General features: G+C 36.8%; 1 protein-coding gene across 1 annotated transcript; it reads left to right on the forward strand.

Moving 5' to 3' along the window:
- The first annotated feature begins 7631 nt into the window (after positions 1 to 7631).
- Positions 7632 to 9190, forward strand: LOC106421460 (high-affinity nitrate transporter 3.1). Its single transcript, XM_013862301.3, has 2 exons — positions 7632 to 8169; positions 8542 to 9190. The coding sequence occupies exons 1-2, from the start codon at positions 8019 to 8021 to the stop codon at positions 9027 to 9029; spliced, it is 639 nt and encodes a 212-aa protein (XP_013717755.1). The 5' UTR covers positions 7632 to 8018; the 3' UTR covers positions 9030 to 9190.
- Positions 9191 to 20817: the final 11627 nt, after the last annotated feature.

The following is a 20817-nucleotide window of genomic DNA, read 5'->3' on the forward strand; positions in this document are numbered from 1 at the left end:
AACAACTCCTTGATCCATATAGCTTTCTTTGTTGCTTCTATTGCCGCCATAAGCTCTGCTTCACATGATGACAATGCGACTGTCTGCTGCTTCTGTGACGTCCATGTAACCAATGATGAACCACAATAGAATGCATGTCTTCACATGCTCCTCCCGTCATCGACATAAATATTGTGACTGCTGTCACTATAACCAATGACGCTCCTTGACCCATCTCTCTTGAAGAATATACCGAAGTTTGTTGTTCCTTTTACATACCGCATTATGTGCTTGATGGCTTGTCCATGAGAGTTTCTCTGGTTGTGCATGTATCTACTATGAACGCCAACTGCGTAACACAAGTCTGGTCTTGTGTGAAGTAGATACTTGAAACATCCTATGGTTCTTTTTTACTCTGTAGCATCTATCTCTCATTCATCTTCAGCTTTTGAGATCTTTAGCGTGTACTCTACTGGAACTTGAGTCGCGTTACACGCTTCCATCTTGTGTCACACATGATTCCTTCATCTTATCTTTCTTGTTTTATTCTTATTCAATCTGCTCCTTGAATCATCTATGACAAGGTAGTACATTATCTTTCCTAGATCTGACATCTCGAACTTCTTTGACATCTCTTCTTTGAATTGCTAAATCACCTTACGCAAAGTTACCGACAAAAACAGATCATCAACGTAAATGGCTATTAGTAAGAAGTCTCCTCCTTCATCATTGTGGTAAACTGATGGTTCCTTCGTGCACTTCTTAAATCTCATCTCCTTTAGAACCTGATCGAGTTTCACATGCCAAGCTCTCTTGGTGCTTACACGCTTCCATCTTGTGTAACACATAAACTCGATCCTCTTTTTCTTTCTTTTCAAAACCTTCGGGTTGAGTTACATACACTAACTCCTTTAAATATCCATTCCAGATAGCGGTTTTCACGTCCAGATGATGAATCTCCCATCTGTTTGTTCCTGCAAGAGTTATTAACAGCCGTATAGTTTCGAGATGTGCCACTGGTGCAATCATTTCATCGAATTCTATTCCTTGTTTTTGTACATAGCCTTTTTCCACAAGTCTCGCCTTATATTTGTTCACCGTACTATCCACCTTTATATTTATCTTGTAGATCCACTTTAACCTTATAGGTTTCACTCCATCCGGTCTATCCACAAGCTCTCACGTCTTGTTTCTTGTGATAGACTCAAACTCTGCTACCATAGCTTCAACCAATTCTCGTACGTATTCGGCCTCAAGATAGTTCTCTTGCTCGCCATCCACTGTGAGAAACAGCATTGTACTTTCTTGGTTTGCAAGTAACACATAATCATCGAGATACCTTGGTTTTGTTATGGTGCGGTCATGTCTAGTCACCAACGGTTTCCCTCCACCATCTTGGTTTGCATTGTGATCCATATCTTTTTCTTCTTCCTCATCTTGGTTTATAGCTTCATGTTCATGATAATCACCTTGATCATTACCTTCTTCTATATCACCCTCATGTGGAAGCTTAAGCATACTTGGTTCACAATCAGCTTGGTTTGTTGTAGACATCCAATCCCAAGCTTTCTTCTCATCGAAAATCACATCTCTACTCACCATCACCTTTCTTACGACTGGATCATAGAGTCTATAGGCCTTGGAACCCGGCTCAGTTCCAAGATCGATCACACTCTTTGATCTCTCATCCAACTTCTTCAAATAAGGTCTAGTGAATTTCGCATGAGCTACACAACCAAATATCCTCAAGTGCTCGATGTTTGGTTTCTTATATGTGAGGCACTCATATGGTGTTTGATCCTTCAAGGATTTTGTAGGAAATCTACTGATGAGGTAAGTTGAACGTCGCACAGCTTCCCCCCATAAGTATTTCGGCATCTTCATTGCCTTAAGCATACTTCTTGTCATTCCCTTTAAGGTTCTATTTCTCCTCTCCACAACATCGTTTTGCTGAGGTGTGTAAAGCACAGTGAGATGACTTTTAACTCCATTCTCTTCACAAAATAGATTGAACTCAACTGAGGTAAATTCTCCTCCTCTAACGGTGTGAAAGGTTTTAATGGTTGACCCGGTTTTCTTCTCTATACTCTCTGTACACCATTTGAATCGATCGAATACCTCACTCTTCTCCTTTAATAGTATAACCCACATATACCTAGAGAAGTCATCAATTAGGACAAAGACATGGTGATTATTTTCTGGCGTTGGTGGTGTGATTGGTCCACACAAATCTCCATGCAATAACTCCAATGGCTTTTTCGCACGAAACATGGCCTTAGTCAGGAATGAATGTCTAATATGCTTTCCTGCTAGACATGCGTCACACACGCTTTCTTTGTGTGTTACACTCGGCATTCCTACGATAATCTCCTTCCTTACGATTTTCTTCATTACTCCATAGCTTATATGTCCTACTCGAGCATGCCACCTCCATGTAGTATATTTATCTCTAACATGTAAAAAATTTGGATAGCTAATCTCCATCGTGGTCTTGTAGAGACAGTTTGCTGATCTTGTAACACGTACTAGCAACCTTCCACATGAATCAGTGAGTGTTAAATAGACGTCTTTCATATTAACCTCACATCCGTTTTTTGTTGCTTGTCCAATATGTTGTGCTTCAGGTCGGGTATGTAATACTAGCAACCTTGCACACAAAGGTAACAACACCTTTTCCTACAATGTCGACACAAGAACCATCACCAAATTTCACCTTCCGTTTGGTGTTTAGATTTAAACTCGAAAAAAACTCCTTGTTCCCCATCATGTGATTGCTCTCTCCATTATCCAAATACCAAACACTTGCATTGCCTTTGTCGATATCAAGATTCTTTGGAATCACCTTTTCGTCATTCAAGAACACCACCTCATCTACATATAGGGCGTCGGCCTTATGTGTCTCGTTTAGGTTGGTTTCCTGACTGCTTACTGGTTTTTTTGGGGCAGACAGTTGCATAGTGACCCCGCTTGTCAGATCTCCAACATATCACCTTTGAACGATCTTTCTTCGAATTTTGTCTTTGGTGTGTGACATATTGTTTTGGTTTTTGTAACCAACCTCGACCTCTGCCTCTACCATTCTATCCTCTGCCTCTACCACAAAAACTCTCATAGTTCCTCTGATTATGCTAGTCGTTATTCAAAAACATAAGCTCCCCTTGGTATTCTTTCTGAGTTTCTTCACCTACACGCTCCTCGTATGCCTTAAGCCTTCCAACTATGTCCTCAAACTCTGAAGAGTTGAGGTCTAAGACTTTCTCAAGCGGCACTATGATCTGGATGTACTTGTGTCTTGGAAGACCCTTCAAGAACTTCTTAACCATCTTGGACTCTTCTATGTTCTATCCCAATGAGTCTGCTTTGGATTATTGTCCCGATATCTTTCCCGCAAAGTCATCGACCATATCATTATCATCCATTTTTAATCTATCAAACTCTGCCATCAACGTCTGACGTCTCGTCTCCCTTACACGATCAGCTCCAATGTGTCATGACTTGATAGCGTTCCAGATTTTTTTTCAGGCTGTTTGTTCTCCCACCAGGAGAATCAAAGTCTCGGAAACAAAGTGAAACAAAAGAGCAGTCGCAACATCGCTTTTCTTCAGATCATCTAAACCAGGTTCAATCGTGTTCCAAACTTCATGAACACGAAGCAGAACTTTCATCCTCATCGTTCAAACCGTATAGTTTGTTGATGATAACATAGGACAATGGATGGATGTGGATCCAAAGTCCTCCGTGAGATGCGCAGCTCTAGTCACGTCAGCCATCTTGCTTACGTGATCTCTCCTTCTGTCGCTAAGATCGAAGCTTCAACTTAAGCTTAGATCGAGTCTCCAATCTGAGGCTCTGATACCAATTCAAATCTCTATAAACACAAAGATTAATAAGAACAACTTTTCTTATTAGCTTTAAAAACTTCTCAGAACTAAAGCTTTTAATATTTCTCTTAGATCTTATGGAACACATCTCCATTAGACTTCTATATAAAAGACAATTATATAAAAGACAATTCTCTTTAACATGTGGGATATGTAAACACAAACCTAATCTAAATAGAAAATTTCCTTTTCGTATTCAAGATTTTCGTTTTGTGTTTTTCTCTTAACATATTAAACACTTATTAATTTACTGTCTCAATTGATCGATCGTTTGTCATCATTATCAGCCGCTTTATGGTTTTGGTTCATAATCTCCAATTCGTCTTTATTGGAGGGTTATGTGATATTGTGTCTCTTTCCAGCCTTGGCATCTTGAATCGTATTTTTTTCTCGCGCAGGAAGCAATTATGATCTTTTGTCTCTTTTATGCCAAGAATTATCAAGTGTTTTGTTCTGGAGTATCCACTGCCCGTCTTTTTATTTTGCTAAGGTAAAGGCTATTGTGTTAAATCCCTTACTAGTGTAGAACATTTTTCTATGGTAATTTAGATTTTAAAGTATGTTATGTCTGTATGAATTGAATCTTACTTGTTAGTTAGTATATTCATTGAAAGCCGGAATTATGGGCCTAGAGGATTCAACTTTTGATCGAATTGGGTGATATTAAATGGCGATATATGTATATATTTGTATGTATGTAGTTATAAATATAGGGACTAAGGAAAGGCATGTGGGTCTTGTACTCTTGGGCTTCAACCATTTAACATAATCAGATGGCAAATAAAATGTGAAGATTGTGGGGCCAGAGACGTCTGAGCTAGCGACGTAGATGTATGGAGGTTGAGTGGTTCAAAGACGTTTGTATATCGATACAGGGTGATGATTGCGGGGTGCAGAGACGTGTGCATATCGACGTAGAGTATGACTGGGTACAAAGACAGACTTTTGTACTATAGACGCAGGATATGTATATCCGTATGAGGAGAATGCGGAGTGTATGCATTAGTTATGTGCTATCATCGCATTGTTTATTTCGTGTAATGCATTATGCGTCTTGTTTTTTCATGTTAGAGCTAAATTTCCATAGTGGAAGTTCTATTTACTGAATTAGTGGTTTGCGTGTCTAACATCCATAACTCGTTGAATGGCTCCTCTTTTACTCACTCCACATTTTTCCCCATGCAGGTGAGCATGACGAGTAGTCGGATATCTGGACGGTTTGGTGTCTTTGGATTGTAGTATTTTGTTTTGGTTTTTCACTCGATTTTATACAATTTTTTGATACGATTATTATGGTTATTAAATTTTAAAATGATTTATCCCACTTTTAATTTCTTTAAATATTTTGATATTTTATTCAGTTTTGAATAACTTGATTTAATTCGACATTTTTGGTATGTACAACGCTTTTCTTGTGAGAGAAGGTGACGTATATTACAATTTTAGTGGTCACTGATTAGTTTTTTTGTTCTATGCGGTTCCTATCTTTGATGTTCTTGAACCTTCTGTTCAGTCATCACACAAGAGACTTAAAGTACCATCCCATCTTTAAGACACTTAGAGCTAATTCTATAAAAAGACAAAAGTCAAGGGTGAATGTTTTTGGGATTGTGCTGAGTTAGAGGCTGGCGTAGCATACTATAGAAATACATAAGTTTGGGTAAATTCAAAATCTTTCAGAAACAATTATTTGAAGATAAAAAGTCGTGTAAAATTAATTAAGAATGATATATGTAATAGATTGTTTAAGTAACTTCTAATAAAGTGAAAAAAATCTTTGATGCTTTTTCATTGTTTCTAGATTTATTTTTTTGCATTTACTATATTGTGTTGCATCTTGAAGTTATATATTGGTCTCTACATAGCACGGTGGGGTTTGTAGCCGTAAAGTCCCTAAGAAAGAAACAATTATTCACAAAACTAAGTGCTTGATCCTTTCTGTAACACCCGTCTCCTCTTCTCTCGAGACCGGCGTGCTACTTACCGAAAAGTACCGAATCAAACCGAGTTATTCAAAACCGAATAAAATATCAAACACATTTAATAAAATAAATCTAAAGTAAATACATCTTTACATTGATTTATGAAAATACGTCAAATAAATCAAATGAAAACCGAAATAAAGATATGATGATCCCCAAGACACCAAACCGTCCAGATATCCAACTACTCGGTAAGCTCACCTGCAATGGGAAGAAAGAGGGATAAGCAACAGGAGAGTCACCCAGTGAGGTATGGGATGCTAAACCGCAAACCACTGACTCAGTACATAGCACTACGACTACGTAGGCATAGCTCTAGCATGAGCAAACAAGATGCCTAGCGCATCACACAAAACAAACAATGCGCTGATGGTACATAGCTAGTCCACATACCCCGCATTCTCCTCATACGGATATATGATAATATAATATGCGTCGCTAGTCCAGACATCTCTGGACCCCCGCACTCCACCAATATGCGTTGATATGCAAACGTCTCTGCACCCCGCACCACACAATATATACGTCGCTAGCTCAGACGTCTCTGGGCCCCCGTACTCATCACATATGCGTCGCTAGCTCAGATGTCTATGTGCCCCCGCACTCTATACGTCGCTAGCTCAGATTTCTCTGGCCCCCGTACTCTATACGTCGCTAGCTCAGATTTCTCTGGCCCCCGTACTCTATACGTCGCTAGCTCAGATTTCTCTGGTCCCCGTACTCTATACGTCGCTAGCTCAGATTTCTCTGGCCCCCGTACTCTATACGTCGCGAGCTCAGATTTCTCTGGCCCCCGTACTCATATGCGTCGCTAGCCCAGATCTCACTGGGCCCCCGCACTCATCACATAGTCGTCCCTACTATATAACTATATATATATATATATATATATAATTCTTTAACATCAATCATTTCACATAACCGTTGAATCCTCTATTATCCTATTTCCAGTTTAACAAACAAAAATAATAATAAACAAACAAGACTCTCAAACAGACTCGGTTCACAGGGACGGATCATGTTTCGAAACTAGACTTTCCATAATAGTAGTACTAAACTACCTCGGGATTTAACGGAGTAGCCCTCACCTTAGTCACTGGCTGGAATGATCAACGAAAGATGGTCAACTGACGTCAACTGCAACACGAGTATCAACAGCTTAGGCTCAGAGTCTCAGGAAATAAAGTTTCTAAAAATGGAAACTTTCCTAAACTGGAACCTTTCTAAAAATAGTAACTTCCTCTAAATAGAAACTTTCCTAAAATAGAAACTTTCCTAAAATAGTAATTTCCTAAAATAACTTATTTCCTAACTAGAAACTTTCCTAAAATATTCCTATAACTAGAAATAAGGAGGCGACAAACTTATTAGAAAAATTCACCGGAAGCTCGTCAAGAAATCCCGTCAGAAGCTCGCCCAAAAATCTCACCGGAAGCTCACCCGGAAATTCCACCGGAAAAATTCACTAGTGACTGGTCGTTAGATAATTCAACAACAACTCGTCACGTGCAAAGAAATACTTTGACTTGATGAGAATGAAAAGAAATGGTAGAGTTCCTTATATAGGAGAAAGGAATGGAGGAAGGTTTTCTAAACTTCCAATGTAGGACAAAATAAAATGAAAAGGGGATTTTGGGTTTTAATTGGGCTTTCCCAATATTGGGTCACGGTCGTTACATTTTCTTTCTGAGAAGAAATGAATTCTACCCGATTGAGTATATCGTCTGAAGGATTCAAAGAAGCATAGATAAATAGAATATAAAGAGTATCTTGCAGATGATGCAGCGTCTGTTGAATATAGAACTGTATGGAATCTGAAACTGATTATTTATATGATAAAATGATGAAATGGAAACTTATGGCTTATCCTTTGGCATGTTTAGGAAGCCATCATCTAAGCAGGACAAAGACAACACAGACACTTGTGCCAGAGAGGGAACACAATCTTCCAAGTCTTCAAAGGGTAATCTCAGACAAAACCGTTGACTTTGTTCTTACCAATTGTTTATGCTAACCCCCAAAAATTGTTTTTATACAAGGATTACCATAAATCACTATATTAAGACATAATGTTCACCTCACCTTTCTTATCAAAGATACAAGTTAGCAAAACACAGGCATATTCCTTTTCTCCTCAGTAGCCTTATTTTCCCGATAGTCATATTTAAGGATAACCATGGCTATCCACAAGATCCTTTTCGCTTCACTTCTAATCTGCTTACTGATCCAATCCATTCATGCTGCTACCAAAGAAAGGCTCTTCTCTGATCTGGAGAAAAGCGCACTTGAGGTCACCGCTACACCCAGCCGTGTTGGAGAAGGTGTTGGTACGTATATTTCTTTTATCCATATTTCGTTCCTTAAATCCAGCATATCTTTGGGTGTTCAAGATTCAATATTGCTGTTTTTGCGATTTTAATCAATGGTTATTTTATTTTTGTCTGGTTAATTGTGTTATTACAAATTATGCGATTTTAATCAATGGTTATTTTGTTAAAACCTTAAATGCCAAAAATATTCGGTGAGCCATTCAACCAGAGGTCCCAAAGTCTGAATTACATCCCTGGTTTTATAAGACTCCTAAATTATAATTATTTTAAAATGTGATACAAATCATATTATCTTACCGTAATTTATAAGAATGGAGTCATAACTGACATACATCGAGGCTGATCCATTGTGGATGTTGTGGTTTCTAGTTTTAGCTGCAGGAGTTGATAAGTTGAGCATTACATGGAAGGTAAGCTCGACTGCTACAAAGGAGCCTGAATTTAATGCCATTAAAGTAAAGCTGTGCTACGCTCCGGCCAGCCAAGTTGACCGACCATGGCGTAAGACAGAAAATGAGCTCTTCAAGGACAAGAGCTGCCCACACAAAATCTCTTCATGGTCCTATGATCCCGCTATGAAAACCGCTCAATCATTCGACTATACCCTCGAGCGCGACATCCCTACAGGGACCTACTTTGTTCGTGCATACGCTGTTGATGCTAAGGACCATGAAGTTGCTTTTGGACAGAGCACAAACGAGGACAAGACAAGCAATCTCTTCAGCGTTCAGGCTATCAGTGGCCGCCACAAGTCCTTAGATATTGCCTCTGTCTGCTTCAGCGTCTTTTCCGTCGTGGCTCTACTCGTCTTCTTTGTTAACGAAAAGAGGAAGGCTAAGATAGAGCAAAGCAAATAAGGCGTTAACTTTGGGTGATTGCCACATTGCACAAAATGGCGTTCACTTTGAATTTACAACTTTTATTAATTGCTTTTTGTTGGTTTCTTCCTTTGTACCTTTACTTGCGTGTTTGTATAGTCATATTAAACCATTCGAGAAATGGCCAATTTCTTTTTTTTTTTTCTTCCAAATAAACCCAAAAAGGGATGGTTTACATCATTTTACAGCATAATCGAAGAAAGACTATATATAAGTTGAAACTCATGTGAAGCAGAATTTTATGGCAGAGAAAATGATGATCTTTCACGCTTGAAACCGATCAAACCAGGTGGAGATAAAAGATTCCTGAGCACGAGCTGGAACCTGAGAAGTTGAGGAGTTTTCCTTATCAAGACCCAACAGCTTCGCCCTGACTTGAAGCTGAATCTCTTTGGCAATTTGGGTGGCCGGTTTGTTCACACCAGAGTGTAAACGAGAGTTCCTCTCTCTCCAAATGAAATAAACCGCTCCTTGAAAAACCAACTTCAAGATAGCTCTAAACCGAGGTCTCGCTGAGACATTTACCAGCCATTGAACAATCTGTTGTAAGGTAGAAGGGTAAGTGATTCGGACACTTGATAGCAACAAATTCCAGACTGCAGTCGAGAATTGACAATAAAAAAACAGATGGTTAGCCATCTCCGCCGCATGACCACGGAGAAGACATTCTGCCGGAACTATGAGACCCCATGATTGTAATCTGTTTCGAGTTAACAATCTGCCTTTTAGAAGAAGCCAGACTATAAAGGAGTGTTTTGGGATTTTCTGACGAACCAGACAGCCTTATACCATGAAACCAACAGAGGTGGAGGATTTATTGAATTGAAGTCCAAAGATTTGAAGTTGAAAAGACCGATGGGGGATCATCTGATGAGTTCCTCAACATATAATAGTCATCCTCAAGTGAATTGATGTCCGGAATCTGAGAAGGTAAAGACTGGCGAAGCCTTCTCAATACGGGATTCCTACTGCGACTCTTTCCATGCGCCCGCTGAAACAGCATCAGAAACAGATCTATCAATTGGAATACCTGAGACCTGAGGCCCAAGAGGTCCAATGATGTCAATGAGCGACCCCAAATCCGTCCAATTATCATGCCAAAAGGACGCAATGGCTCCTGAGTTAACATGACAAAGAATGCGAGGCTTTGCCAAATGCCTAAGCTTCATAAGACGCTTCCAAATCCAACTACCCACATTCGAGAAGTCAGAGGTCCAAAAAATTCTCCCTGCTAATATATGACTCTTTATCCAAGCAACCCACAAGGAATCAGAACCAGCAAACAGGAGCCAAATTAATTTAAGTCCATAGACCTGATTTAAACCCAAAAGGCGACAGAGACCTAAACCTCCACAGTCTTTTGGACTACAGACCGCATCCCAAGAGACTTTTGCTCTTCTTGCCGAGTTGGGAGCACCTGTCCAGTGGAAGGCATTACATATCTGTTCCAATTCATCCAAACACTCCTTTGGAAGGGGAAAAATAGCAAACCAGAAGTTTATCATGCTATAAATAACAGATTGTATCAGTTGAAGTCTTCCAGCGAATGAGAGATGCTTTGCAGTCCAAGTGTTAACGCGAGCTTTGACTTTATCAATCAGTTGCTGGTAATCTTGATGTCTCAATTTGTGAGGCATCAATGGAACTCCAAGGTATTTCACAGGAAGGGATCCTTGAACCCAACCGAAATCAGTCGCTAACTGAGATGCTAAAAGAGAATTATTCCCATCAACAAACACGCATGTTTTCCTCAAGTTCAAAGCTAAACCTGACCTTTTCTGAAAATCCCGCAGTACAGATAAAATACCACGCAAGGAGTCTGAAGATCCATCAAAGAAAATAAGAAGGCCGAGATTTATGTTCTTCTCCTTTTTTGCCTCCCATTCGGATTATCCCCAGCTCCTTGATGAAGCGTGATCTTCTACCGGTCTGGTGCCCTCCCCACTCTCTTTTCTTTATCAAAAGATGAGAGCAGCCAAGGCAGTTTGCAAATCTCTGAATCGGTCTGCCTTTAGTGGGATTGAGAAGAGAACTAAAGAGGTCTTTGAGGTACTTCAAAATATCCAAACTCTCCTGCTCTCAAGCCCAACTCCGGCCCTATTTGAAGAAGAACGTAGGGTTTGTGATTCATGGTTATTCCTTGCTGCTGCAGAACAGAACTTTTTCAAGCTTAAGGCTCGAGTGCGCTGGAATTGTAAGGGGGACCTTAACACAGGTTTCTTCCATAAGTGTGTTAAGGCAAATTTATCAAAGAATATCATTCACTTCCTGACGGATGCTAATAACTCTCGGGTTACAGATGTTCAAGAAATGAAGAATATGGCAGTTCAATTTTACACCTTGCTCCAGGGTCGGTCCAACGCTGCTGCTGTCTCTCCATATACAGTCGCACAAATCAGATCCATCCATCCTTTCCGTTGCAGTGCTCACCATGTAGAGCTTCTTTCGGCTATTCCTTCAGATGAGGACATAAGGAATACCTTATTTTCCCTCCCTCAGGATAAAGCTCCTAGACCCGACGGGTTCTCCGCAGAATTTTTCAAATCTTCTTGGGGCCTAGTTGGTGCAGACTTTACCCGAGCGGTGAAGCAGTTCTTCCTCAACCAGAGCATGCAGAGACAAACAAATGCTACGGTTATATCCTTAATCCCCAAAACACCGGGTGCTTCTTCCTTATCGGATTTCAGGCATATTTCCTTGTGTAATACAGTTTGCAAAGTCATCGCAAAGCTGTTGGCTTCTCGGCTCAAGCTTATTGCTCCAAACGCTGTCCAAAGGAACCAAGTAGGATTTGTAAAGAGGAAGCTTTTGTGTTAAAATGTACTCCTTGCTTCTGAGCTAGTTGTGGACTTTCACAAGGATGGAACAACAACAAGAGGTTGTCTTCAGGTGGATATATCTAAAACTTACGATAGCATCGAGTGGGATTTTGTCTAGAATATCCTCAAAGCTTTTGAACTTCCTGATATCTTTATCTCCTAGATAAAGGAGTGTATTACAACTCCTTTCTAATGGGTATCCCTAAATGGTGAGCTTGCAGGCTTCTTTCTTTGTTATGGCTATGGACATCCTTTCAAAGGACTTAGATATTGCAGCTCGAGAACGAAGTTTTGGTATCCATCCCAAATGCCATAATCCTATGGTCACCCACTAAAATGGCCAATTTCTTTGTTTTCTTTTTTTGGGAAATTGTCAAAAATACCACTTTCAAAGTACCAATTTTTATGTTTACACTAGTCATTTTTACTCTCATTTTTAATGAAGGGTAAAAGATATTTATTACCCTTTGATTAACTTTGACAAAAGAAAACCTGTGGTTAACTAACCACTTTCAAATTACCAATTTTCATGTTTACACTAACCACTTTTACCCACATTTTTAATGAAGGATAAACGACATTTATAATAACCCTTTTGATTAACTTTGACAAAAAAAACATACGGTTAACTAATCTAAACTTAAAACATCAACTCTAAACCTTAAATCATCAACTCTAAACCCTTAACCCCGAAACATCAACTGTAAACCCTTAACCCCGAAACATCAACTCTAAACCCTAAACCTTCAAATCTAAACCCTAAAACATCAACTCTAAACCCTAAACGTAGACCCTAAACCCTAAACCCTAAAACCCTAAACCTTCAAATCTAAACCTTAAAACATCAACTCTAAACCCTAAACGTAAACCCTAAACCCTAAAACCTAAACCTTCAAATCTAAACCCTAAAACATCAACTCTAGGGTTTTAGCGTTTAAGGTTTAGAGTTTATGGTGTATTGTATAAGGTTTAGGGTTTAGAGTTGATGTTTTAGGGTTTAGGGTTAATTTTTTTGGGTTTATGGTTTAGTGTTTACTGTTTAGGGTTTAGGGTTTAGGGTTTAGTGTTGATAGTTTAGGGTTTGGTGTTGATGTTTTAGGGTTTAGAGTTGAAGTTTGAGGTTTAGGGTTTAGGGTTGATGTTTTAGGGTTTAGAGTTGAAAGTTTAGCGTTTAAGGTTTTTAGGGTTTAGAGTTGAGGTTTTAGGGTTTAGGGTTTGTATTTAAAAAAATAGGATTTAGGGTTTAGAGTTGAGTTTTAGGGTTTAGGGTTCGAATTTCAAAATAGTATAATTAAAAAAAATAAAAAAAATTATTTTTACTTTTTTATTGATTTAAATATTTATGTATTATATATATAAAGAACAAGTATATAAAAGTCTTTTAACATTTAATGGAAAAAAAAAATATTTGAAAATGTTTTTTTGTTGGTGGTAAACATTAATAATGATATCACTAAAATGGTATAAGTGAAATTCCCCCTTCTTTTTCCTAGATGTAAATTACTTTGTTTTCTTTTTCTGGAAAAGATATACAGAGTTTTTTCTATCGTTTCTAAGTTGGAGCGGCATATCTGGAATTGTTAGCTCAACATTTCGGGCTCTTTAAATTTTTATGAGCTACTTTGTCGATTTATCGCAATCTGTCTGCAGTTCTGGAGACGACCAATTTTGACCCCAACATCGTTGTCAAATTGTCCTCGCTACGTCATGGAATCAGACTAGCTGGTCACACTTCATCGACAACACCAATTGCTCGCAGGAGGTTAACTCTACTTGCTCACCTAATGTACACAATCTGGCTTTAACGAAATAACATACTTCACCTTAAGCATGTCGACTCTCTCCTAATCATTGATTCTACTGTCCGCAAGAAGATTTCGGTTACACGGGAAACAAATACATCACTTGCCTCCCGTATGTTTGCTGAGTGATTCGAAAATTACCAATGATGATGTTCTACGCCAAAATCTCTCCTTAAGCAGATTCTTTCAAACCATCTGGTCTCCTCCAATCGGTTTTATATAATTGATCGCTTCTCAGACTTTTACAAATTGGCTAAATAGCAAGTTGATTGCTGGCTTCTCTGACTTCTTGCATGTCTATCGTCAAGCGCTTTTCTACTTCGACTTTGATTCTCTTGGTGGTGACTTTATAACTTATAATCTGATCTGACTTCTTAGAATCTATGTTCGACCCGAACAGTCGTCTGCTACCATCCCTATCTTCATGATATCATCCACTGCCACAGGATAACACTGCTCGATCTACATACTCTTCCATTGCCTGTATTTTTTCTCTTGTCAAAAGGGACCGAAGAGTCTGACCTAAAATTTCTACATTTTATATCTAGATCATAAACAATGGGCTTCAACTTCTGCACATCTTATATGGCTCCAACTTATGTCTGGACTTTCAAATTATCTATTGGGCTATGTGTCGACTGGATTATACCTAAAACAATTCTGCAACATCTTATCTTGCTTCCATTTATTAGTACTTTTTGACTGGATTATACCCAAAACAATTCTGCGTCGACTGTACCATTTCTTTTAAATAGAATGCCAGTCGTCCAAAAAAACATGTCGTACTTGATTTGGTAACACCGAAACTTGCATACCCGTTCCAGAAGCAACATGTCGTAAAAAGCACATGGGATACCCAACTTGTTGGGGAAAAAACAATGACTAAGTGAAAATAGTAGAGGCGGTCGTTCGGTGCCACCGTCAAAGATACTTTTCCGATCAGGCAAATAGATTATTTCGAAGAAATACGAGAAATATTCTAATACTAGATGATGATCCGAGTTTTTACAATAATGTTTGTTTATGAAATGATTTTAACATTTTGCAACACTACAATCTTTATAAAATGATGAATATAAATGTTGGTCTCTTAAATATATCATAGTTGTTGAAGAGTTAACGTATTACATCTCATTTTAATTATTTTAAGACTTCATATGCATAAAAGAAAATTGAGTTTCGCGGCTGATACAAATCACCAAAACCAGATAAGCAACAGCGATTGTATAATGACGAAAGAAGATTAGGTTTTCTGCTCTCGATTTGTTTACTCATGACTCTCTATAAATGATTTCATTTTCTACCTCTGTAGAATTGTGCTTTCGTTCTCGTCTTTGTTTCATTGATATGAATTAAGTGCATTACATAAGTATCAATTAAAAAATATAGTTTTACTCTATATACATATCTTAGAATCAAAATTTTGAAAAAAAATCACCGGCAAACTATATTAACAGGTTAGTGTTCAAATCTAATATATCAAGTTGTTATAGAATATAAGTGCAGACTCGAAATATAAATGTTTGTCTAGTATATATTCACCAGCTCGGTCTAAAAATCATCTAATGCTACATGATTAATATATAGAGGATTCTATAGGACCAGATCACCAGTAGAAAAAGAAGAAAAAAAGAGAAAGGGTTTTTAAAAAAGTCCCAATAGCCAAAACATTTTCATATACCACGAAATGTCCCATGTACAGTTTTAGATATCATTTCTAGTAATTTGCAAAACCAGAATTAACATTAAAAATAATAAGTTCTATAAACACAGATATTTTTTCTGAACTGACTTTTAAACACACATACTTCAGCCAGTCAATAAAAAATTATTTATTCACACATATTAATAAAATATGTTAAATTTATATCATAAATGTATTGTTCTCTGTGATTATTAATTTTCAAAAAGGTTGAAACAATAATAATTCAATAAATTTAATTATTTAAAAAAATTACAATATACTATGCTTAAATAATAAAATTTTATAAAAGTACAAAACTATATCTTTGTTAAACATTTTTTCAAAACTTTATTTTTAAGGAACGAAGACATTATTTATTGAATAAATAATATTTTTAAAAAATAAAAAAATTTCATCTTGATTATACTCTTATATCTAATATATTCATTAACTAATGTCACTTAACATTCCAATAAAAAAAATGAAATATTCATGAAAAAATAAGCAACATTTTTTTTACTGTCTAATATATGTTTGATGTCATCATTTAGGGGATTTCCTCTATCTTTTGTTTATTAATTAAAGGTGAAATATTCTTCTTCTTTTTTTCGCTAAATTTTAAATATTTATTATGAAAATGAAATTTGCTACAATAGTTCTATAAGACCCATAAAATGAAAAAAATCTTAAAGAACAACACATACTCAAACATGATCAGAACTAAAACAATTTTAATACTAAGGTTTGATCTGGAACCATCTAAACGGCTAGAAAATCCAACGACGCCAAAGAACATGCACACTAATTAGCACAAATCTCACAGGAACATTTTCCCTCGATGACGCTTCGAGTATGAACCTTTGTCGCATAAATGACAACACTCTTAGCACAAATTTCACAGGAACTAACGACGCTTATCCTTAGCAGGAACTCAGCAAAAACCAATGGCGCTCTAAAACACGAATCGATAGAAATCCTAAGACTTTTTCTAAGCAGTGATCCAAAAGTAATCTAGTTAACACAACAGACACTACCTAAACCAGAACCAAAGACGGGCGAGGATATAGCTTCATTAACTAAAGTCGAACTCAAAACCTGCATGCGAATGAAATAGGCTATAACTATTACTACGAGTAAAGCAAGCACGGCAGCAGCATTGGAAAGTTGAGGCCTAACGCTTGGAGTCTTCAAGAATCACCTAGACGTGCTGACCACTACAAGCCACACAAAAAAAAATTCTTGCCAGGCACCGAGACCGAAAACCAGGACTTAGTTCATAAACTTCTCCGAGATGTGGTACAAAAGAAGAGCTCCTATAGACCAAAACCTGAGAGAGAGGTTCAAAGCATGATTGGAGGTAAAGACAATGTTGGCAAAGAACAAACAAGGAGGCGATTCGAAGAGCATCAGTCAGAAACTCCATAGACGACATTGCGAGACAAATCAACCCTTGGCCTGAACACGTCAAAAAACATAAGGGATGGAGGAGACATGTGAATCTCAAATTTGACTAATTTTGCCATTGTAGCAAAAGAAAGGCTAAATGTGTCCTTCTTGGTCGAGAACACATATGAATCATTTCCAAGACACGGAGGAAAGGATCCATGTCAGGCACAAAACCAACCTAACTCGCCAGAAAACTGAGTCAACCATCATGGCAAAAGACAGGATTGGAAGAGAAGAAAAACTTCAACAGTGTGCCATATGACTCAGATGGGGGATGAAAGCAGATTGCAGAGGATCTAAAAGCTTCACCCACCGTCAAAATCTTCAAATCCGAATCTTCAGCACATAGCCTACCTCGATGACCTCTCTCACTTCAAGCAAGGTGCAATCCGCTAAATCTGGACGGAGTGCATATAAATGTCAAAATTAATAAGTTTCATTAAATAGATAAGAGACATTTATATCTTTAAAAATAAATAATTCATATTTAAAGTTTAGATTTAAAGGGATATATTAAGGGTTTCGAGATTAGGGTTCAGAACTGAAAATTAAAAAAATTAAAAAATAACTAGAAAATTAATTTTGGGAAAAAGGAATACAAAACAAAAATTCAAAACAAAAAAGATTGAAAACAAAATTTCAAAAATGTTTCGAATACTTTTCCTAAGAAAAAAAAATTATTTTTATTTTTAATACTTATCTGAATATTTATTTATATATATAATAATGGTACAAATGTCTTTAATTTTTCTCTTGTGTTATTTTAGTAATAAAAAGATTTGCTCAGTTTCTCTTTTAACTTTCAATTTTGTTTTAACCCTTTTAGAAAAGAAGAAATGTTTTAATAATTATAAACTAGATTTTGACCCGCACAACCGTGCGGGTATATATTTTCATGTTTATATAGAGATATTTATTTTACACAATCAATATGCATTTTTAATGTTACTCACATATTTAAATGTTTGTATAATTATTTCAAATACAATAATTTTATAGTTTTCATGATGTAAATTCAAATCATCACATATATCAGTTGCTTTTTATTATATATTTGTCCTATTGAATTTGCGTTTGATTACTAAACCAATTTTTTATGCATGAAACAACATATTTAAAAATTAATTTGTATATAATTTATTATGATCGTAACCCTTAATTCAAAGCGCTAGATTTTCTTTAGCATTTTTTTTTATGTTTATTCATTTTGTATAATAAATTAATATATATATAAAATTTAGATAATTCAACTTTTTATACATGTATTATATAGTTTACTAATGGTAACCCATTTTACCAACATATTGTATTTTTAGCATAAATATTTTTTATTTATTAAAATAAAATATATTAACTTATCAATTTAAAATAATTTATAATATTTAGTTTGATATAATGGCTTTGTTTTAGTTCGATATAATGGTACTCTTTTCATTTGATTAAATATAGCTGAATATATATTAATGTATAATAACATTTCATTAATAATTATAAAAATAGTGAAAATATTTTTATTCAATTTTTAACAATTAAGATCTTGTTATAATCTTTTTCAACAAATTTGTAAGAATTTATATATATATATATATATATATATATATATATATATTAAAATATATGAAAAGATATTATGACTAAAGTAGCTAAAAAAACTATATATTATTAGCATTAAAGATATACATTTAATAAAAAAATGAAATGATGGTCTAAATAAAAATATCATACATAAAAAAATTCATGACTTTTATTTTAATAGAATAGATACATATATTTCAAAAAATTAAAATAAATATTTATTTCTAACAAAATATTTTTAGTAAAATGTTTTCATTTTTTTATTATGGTTGAATATAATTAAAAATATTTTAATTTTTAATTTCCGTTTATAAATCAAAACTAAATTCAATTTTAATATCTAGTTATATTTTATGATAATTTAAATTAAAATTAACTAATTTTTGAAAGTAAATTTGAAAAGATTCTAAAAAGAATTTTAAAAGATTTTGTTAGAACATTTTAAATATATTCATTTGTATTTCAAATAAAAAGATGGGCCTCTAAAAATATAAAGATATTAAAATATGTAATAATGAACTTTTTTTTTTGGTAAAATGTTAAATTTTATACTAATTTTTTGACAGTAATTACAGAGGAAACAAAGAAATCAGAGTAATTAAAATCTAAAACTAAGGCTAAGAAACAACAGAACCCAAAAGATGGCCACAATCAACAAGAACAATCTAAGCAACCTAGAAGATCCAACATCTAGAAACACCAATTCCAAACTTAAAGCTCGGACATTTGTGTTGTTGCCACAGATCCTAAGATCTTGAGTCCTCATCGTCGTTGCCACGAGCATCACCACTCAAGGCCGCCCTCAAAACCTCGAACGCGGATAGAGCCTACAGCTTCTCCGAAGACTAACACAAAAACGAGACAACTTCAAACAACAAGTTACATCCGGCGGCACGGGAGCATGGGCAGTTCGAGAAGCCGCCTCCAACCACATCCTCAAGCTATAGTAGCCTCGAGAATCATCTCCCACAGATGCAACAGAGTCGCCAAAGCTAAATCGCAGCCTCTATTCTACACTGTCACCACCAGCGCTTGAACGGAACAAATCAAAGTCGAAGATGAACCATACCAGAAGGTACCTATGAAACCTAGCCGAAAAGAACACATACAACACAAGAGGCGGAAGGAGCCACACCGGAACCTACAGATCTGAGAAGGCCCAGAGAGCAAACACCAAAGGCAGATCTCTGAAATCCACCCTCGTTGAAGCACCACCACCAGCCGTCGCCGGTGAGAGCTCTCGCTGGAGGAGCCCAAACCCAAGACTTCCGTCCAAGCCGCACCTGTGAAGGAGAAGCAACACACATCGGAGACATATGCCACCTACCCGAGGTGAAACCGCAAGCCCTTTCAACTGCATCTGACTGGTTGTGAAAGTAGTCCTCAAACCCTCATCCACCGTGAAAGAGCAGAGGGGACTAACGATGTCACCATCTCATTCCCAAAGAGGACAAGAGATGAGACCGACAGAGGCATTGAAACCGTCGGAGAGACGCCAAGTACGCCACACGTCTATACCGGAGAGATCCGCCGCAACTATCACCGGGAAGTATGTCTCAAACCCATGACCTCTCATCTTCCCTGCTAAAACTGAGCAAACAGAGAAAAAAGCCGATAAAGGAAGAAAGGAGAGGGAGCCTCACCGGACGGAGGCGCAGAGGCCAACCGCCGGAGAAGCAAATCATCAAACAGCTCGAACTTTTACTGGCAGCTGTTTGGGAGAGAAAAGGGAATAGGGCGAACTCCAAATGATTTAATGTTGTTACCGTCATATAATAATGAACTTATGTAAAATTTGATATTTTTTATCAATTTGTTACTGTATCCATGACGAAAGGGTCCATCAAACTCGATGCCGGCTCATTTAAAGTTCTAAGCTTATGGATCAAACCTCATTCATAGTGAGATTACGCCGAGATCTGGTTTATGGGGAGGGTTTTTTATTTGTTTTAATAAATTTTCTTTCTTTTGGAGTTTTATTTGGTTTTACGGGGAGGGGGGCAACAGTGTTTGAATTGTGCTTGTCGGTTTTTATTATGATTTGGAATAAGAATGGTTTCTTGAGTTTGTGGTGTCTTGACGATTTTTTCTACACGGTATCTTCGGGTTTTGGAAACATGGAAGTTCTTGGAGTCTTATGGGAAGTACTGGATGTGAATAAAGACTGTTGTTTTCTTTGGTGGGTGATGGGTTGGTTCGTATATATGTCTGTAAGGTTCAGTTGGCAGGAGGTCGGGATTCTGGTATACTTATGGTTACTAAAAAGAATAAGAGGTTCGAAGTGGAAAGGCGTAAGGTGGTGTGTCAAAAATGTAAATGACTCTCTGTGATATGGCGCTTGTTTTATCAAAGAGGTTCATTTGGTATATGAGATGAATTATGGGGTACACCTATTGATTAATCAGCAACTAGATAGTAACCCGCGCTTTGCGCGGGATAAG

Source organism: Brassica napus, chromosome C9 (genome assembly GCF_020379485.1).
Source record: "Brassica napus cultivar Da-Ae chromosome C9, Da-Ae, whole genome shotgun sequence".
Taxonomy (NCBI): domain Eukaryota; kingdom Viridiplantae; phylum Streptophyta; class Magnoliopsida; order Brassicales; family Brassicaceae; genus Brassica; species Brassica napus.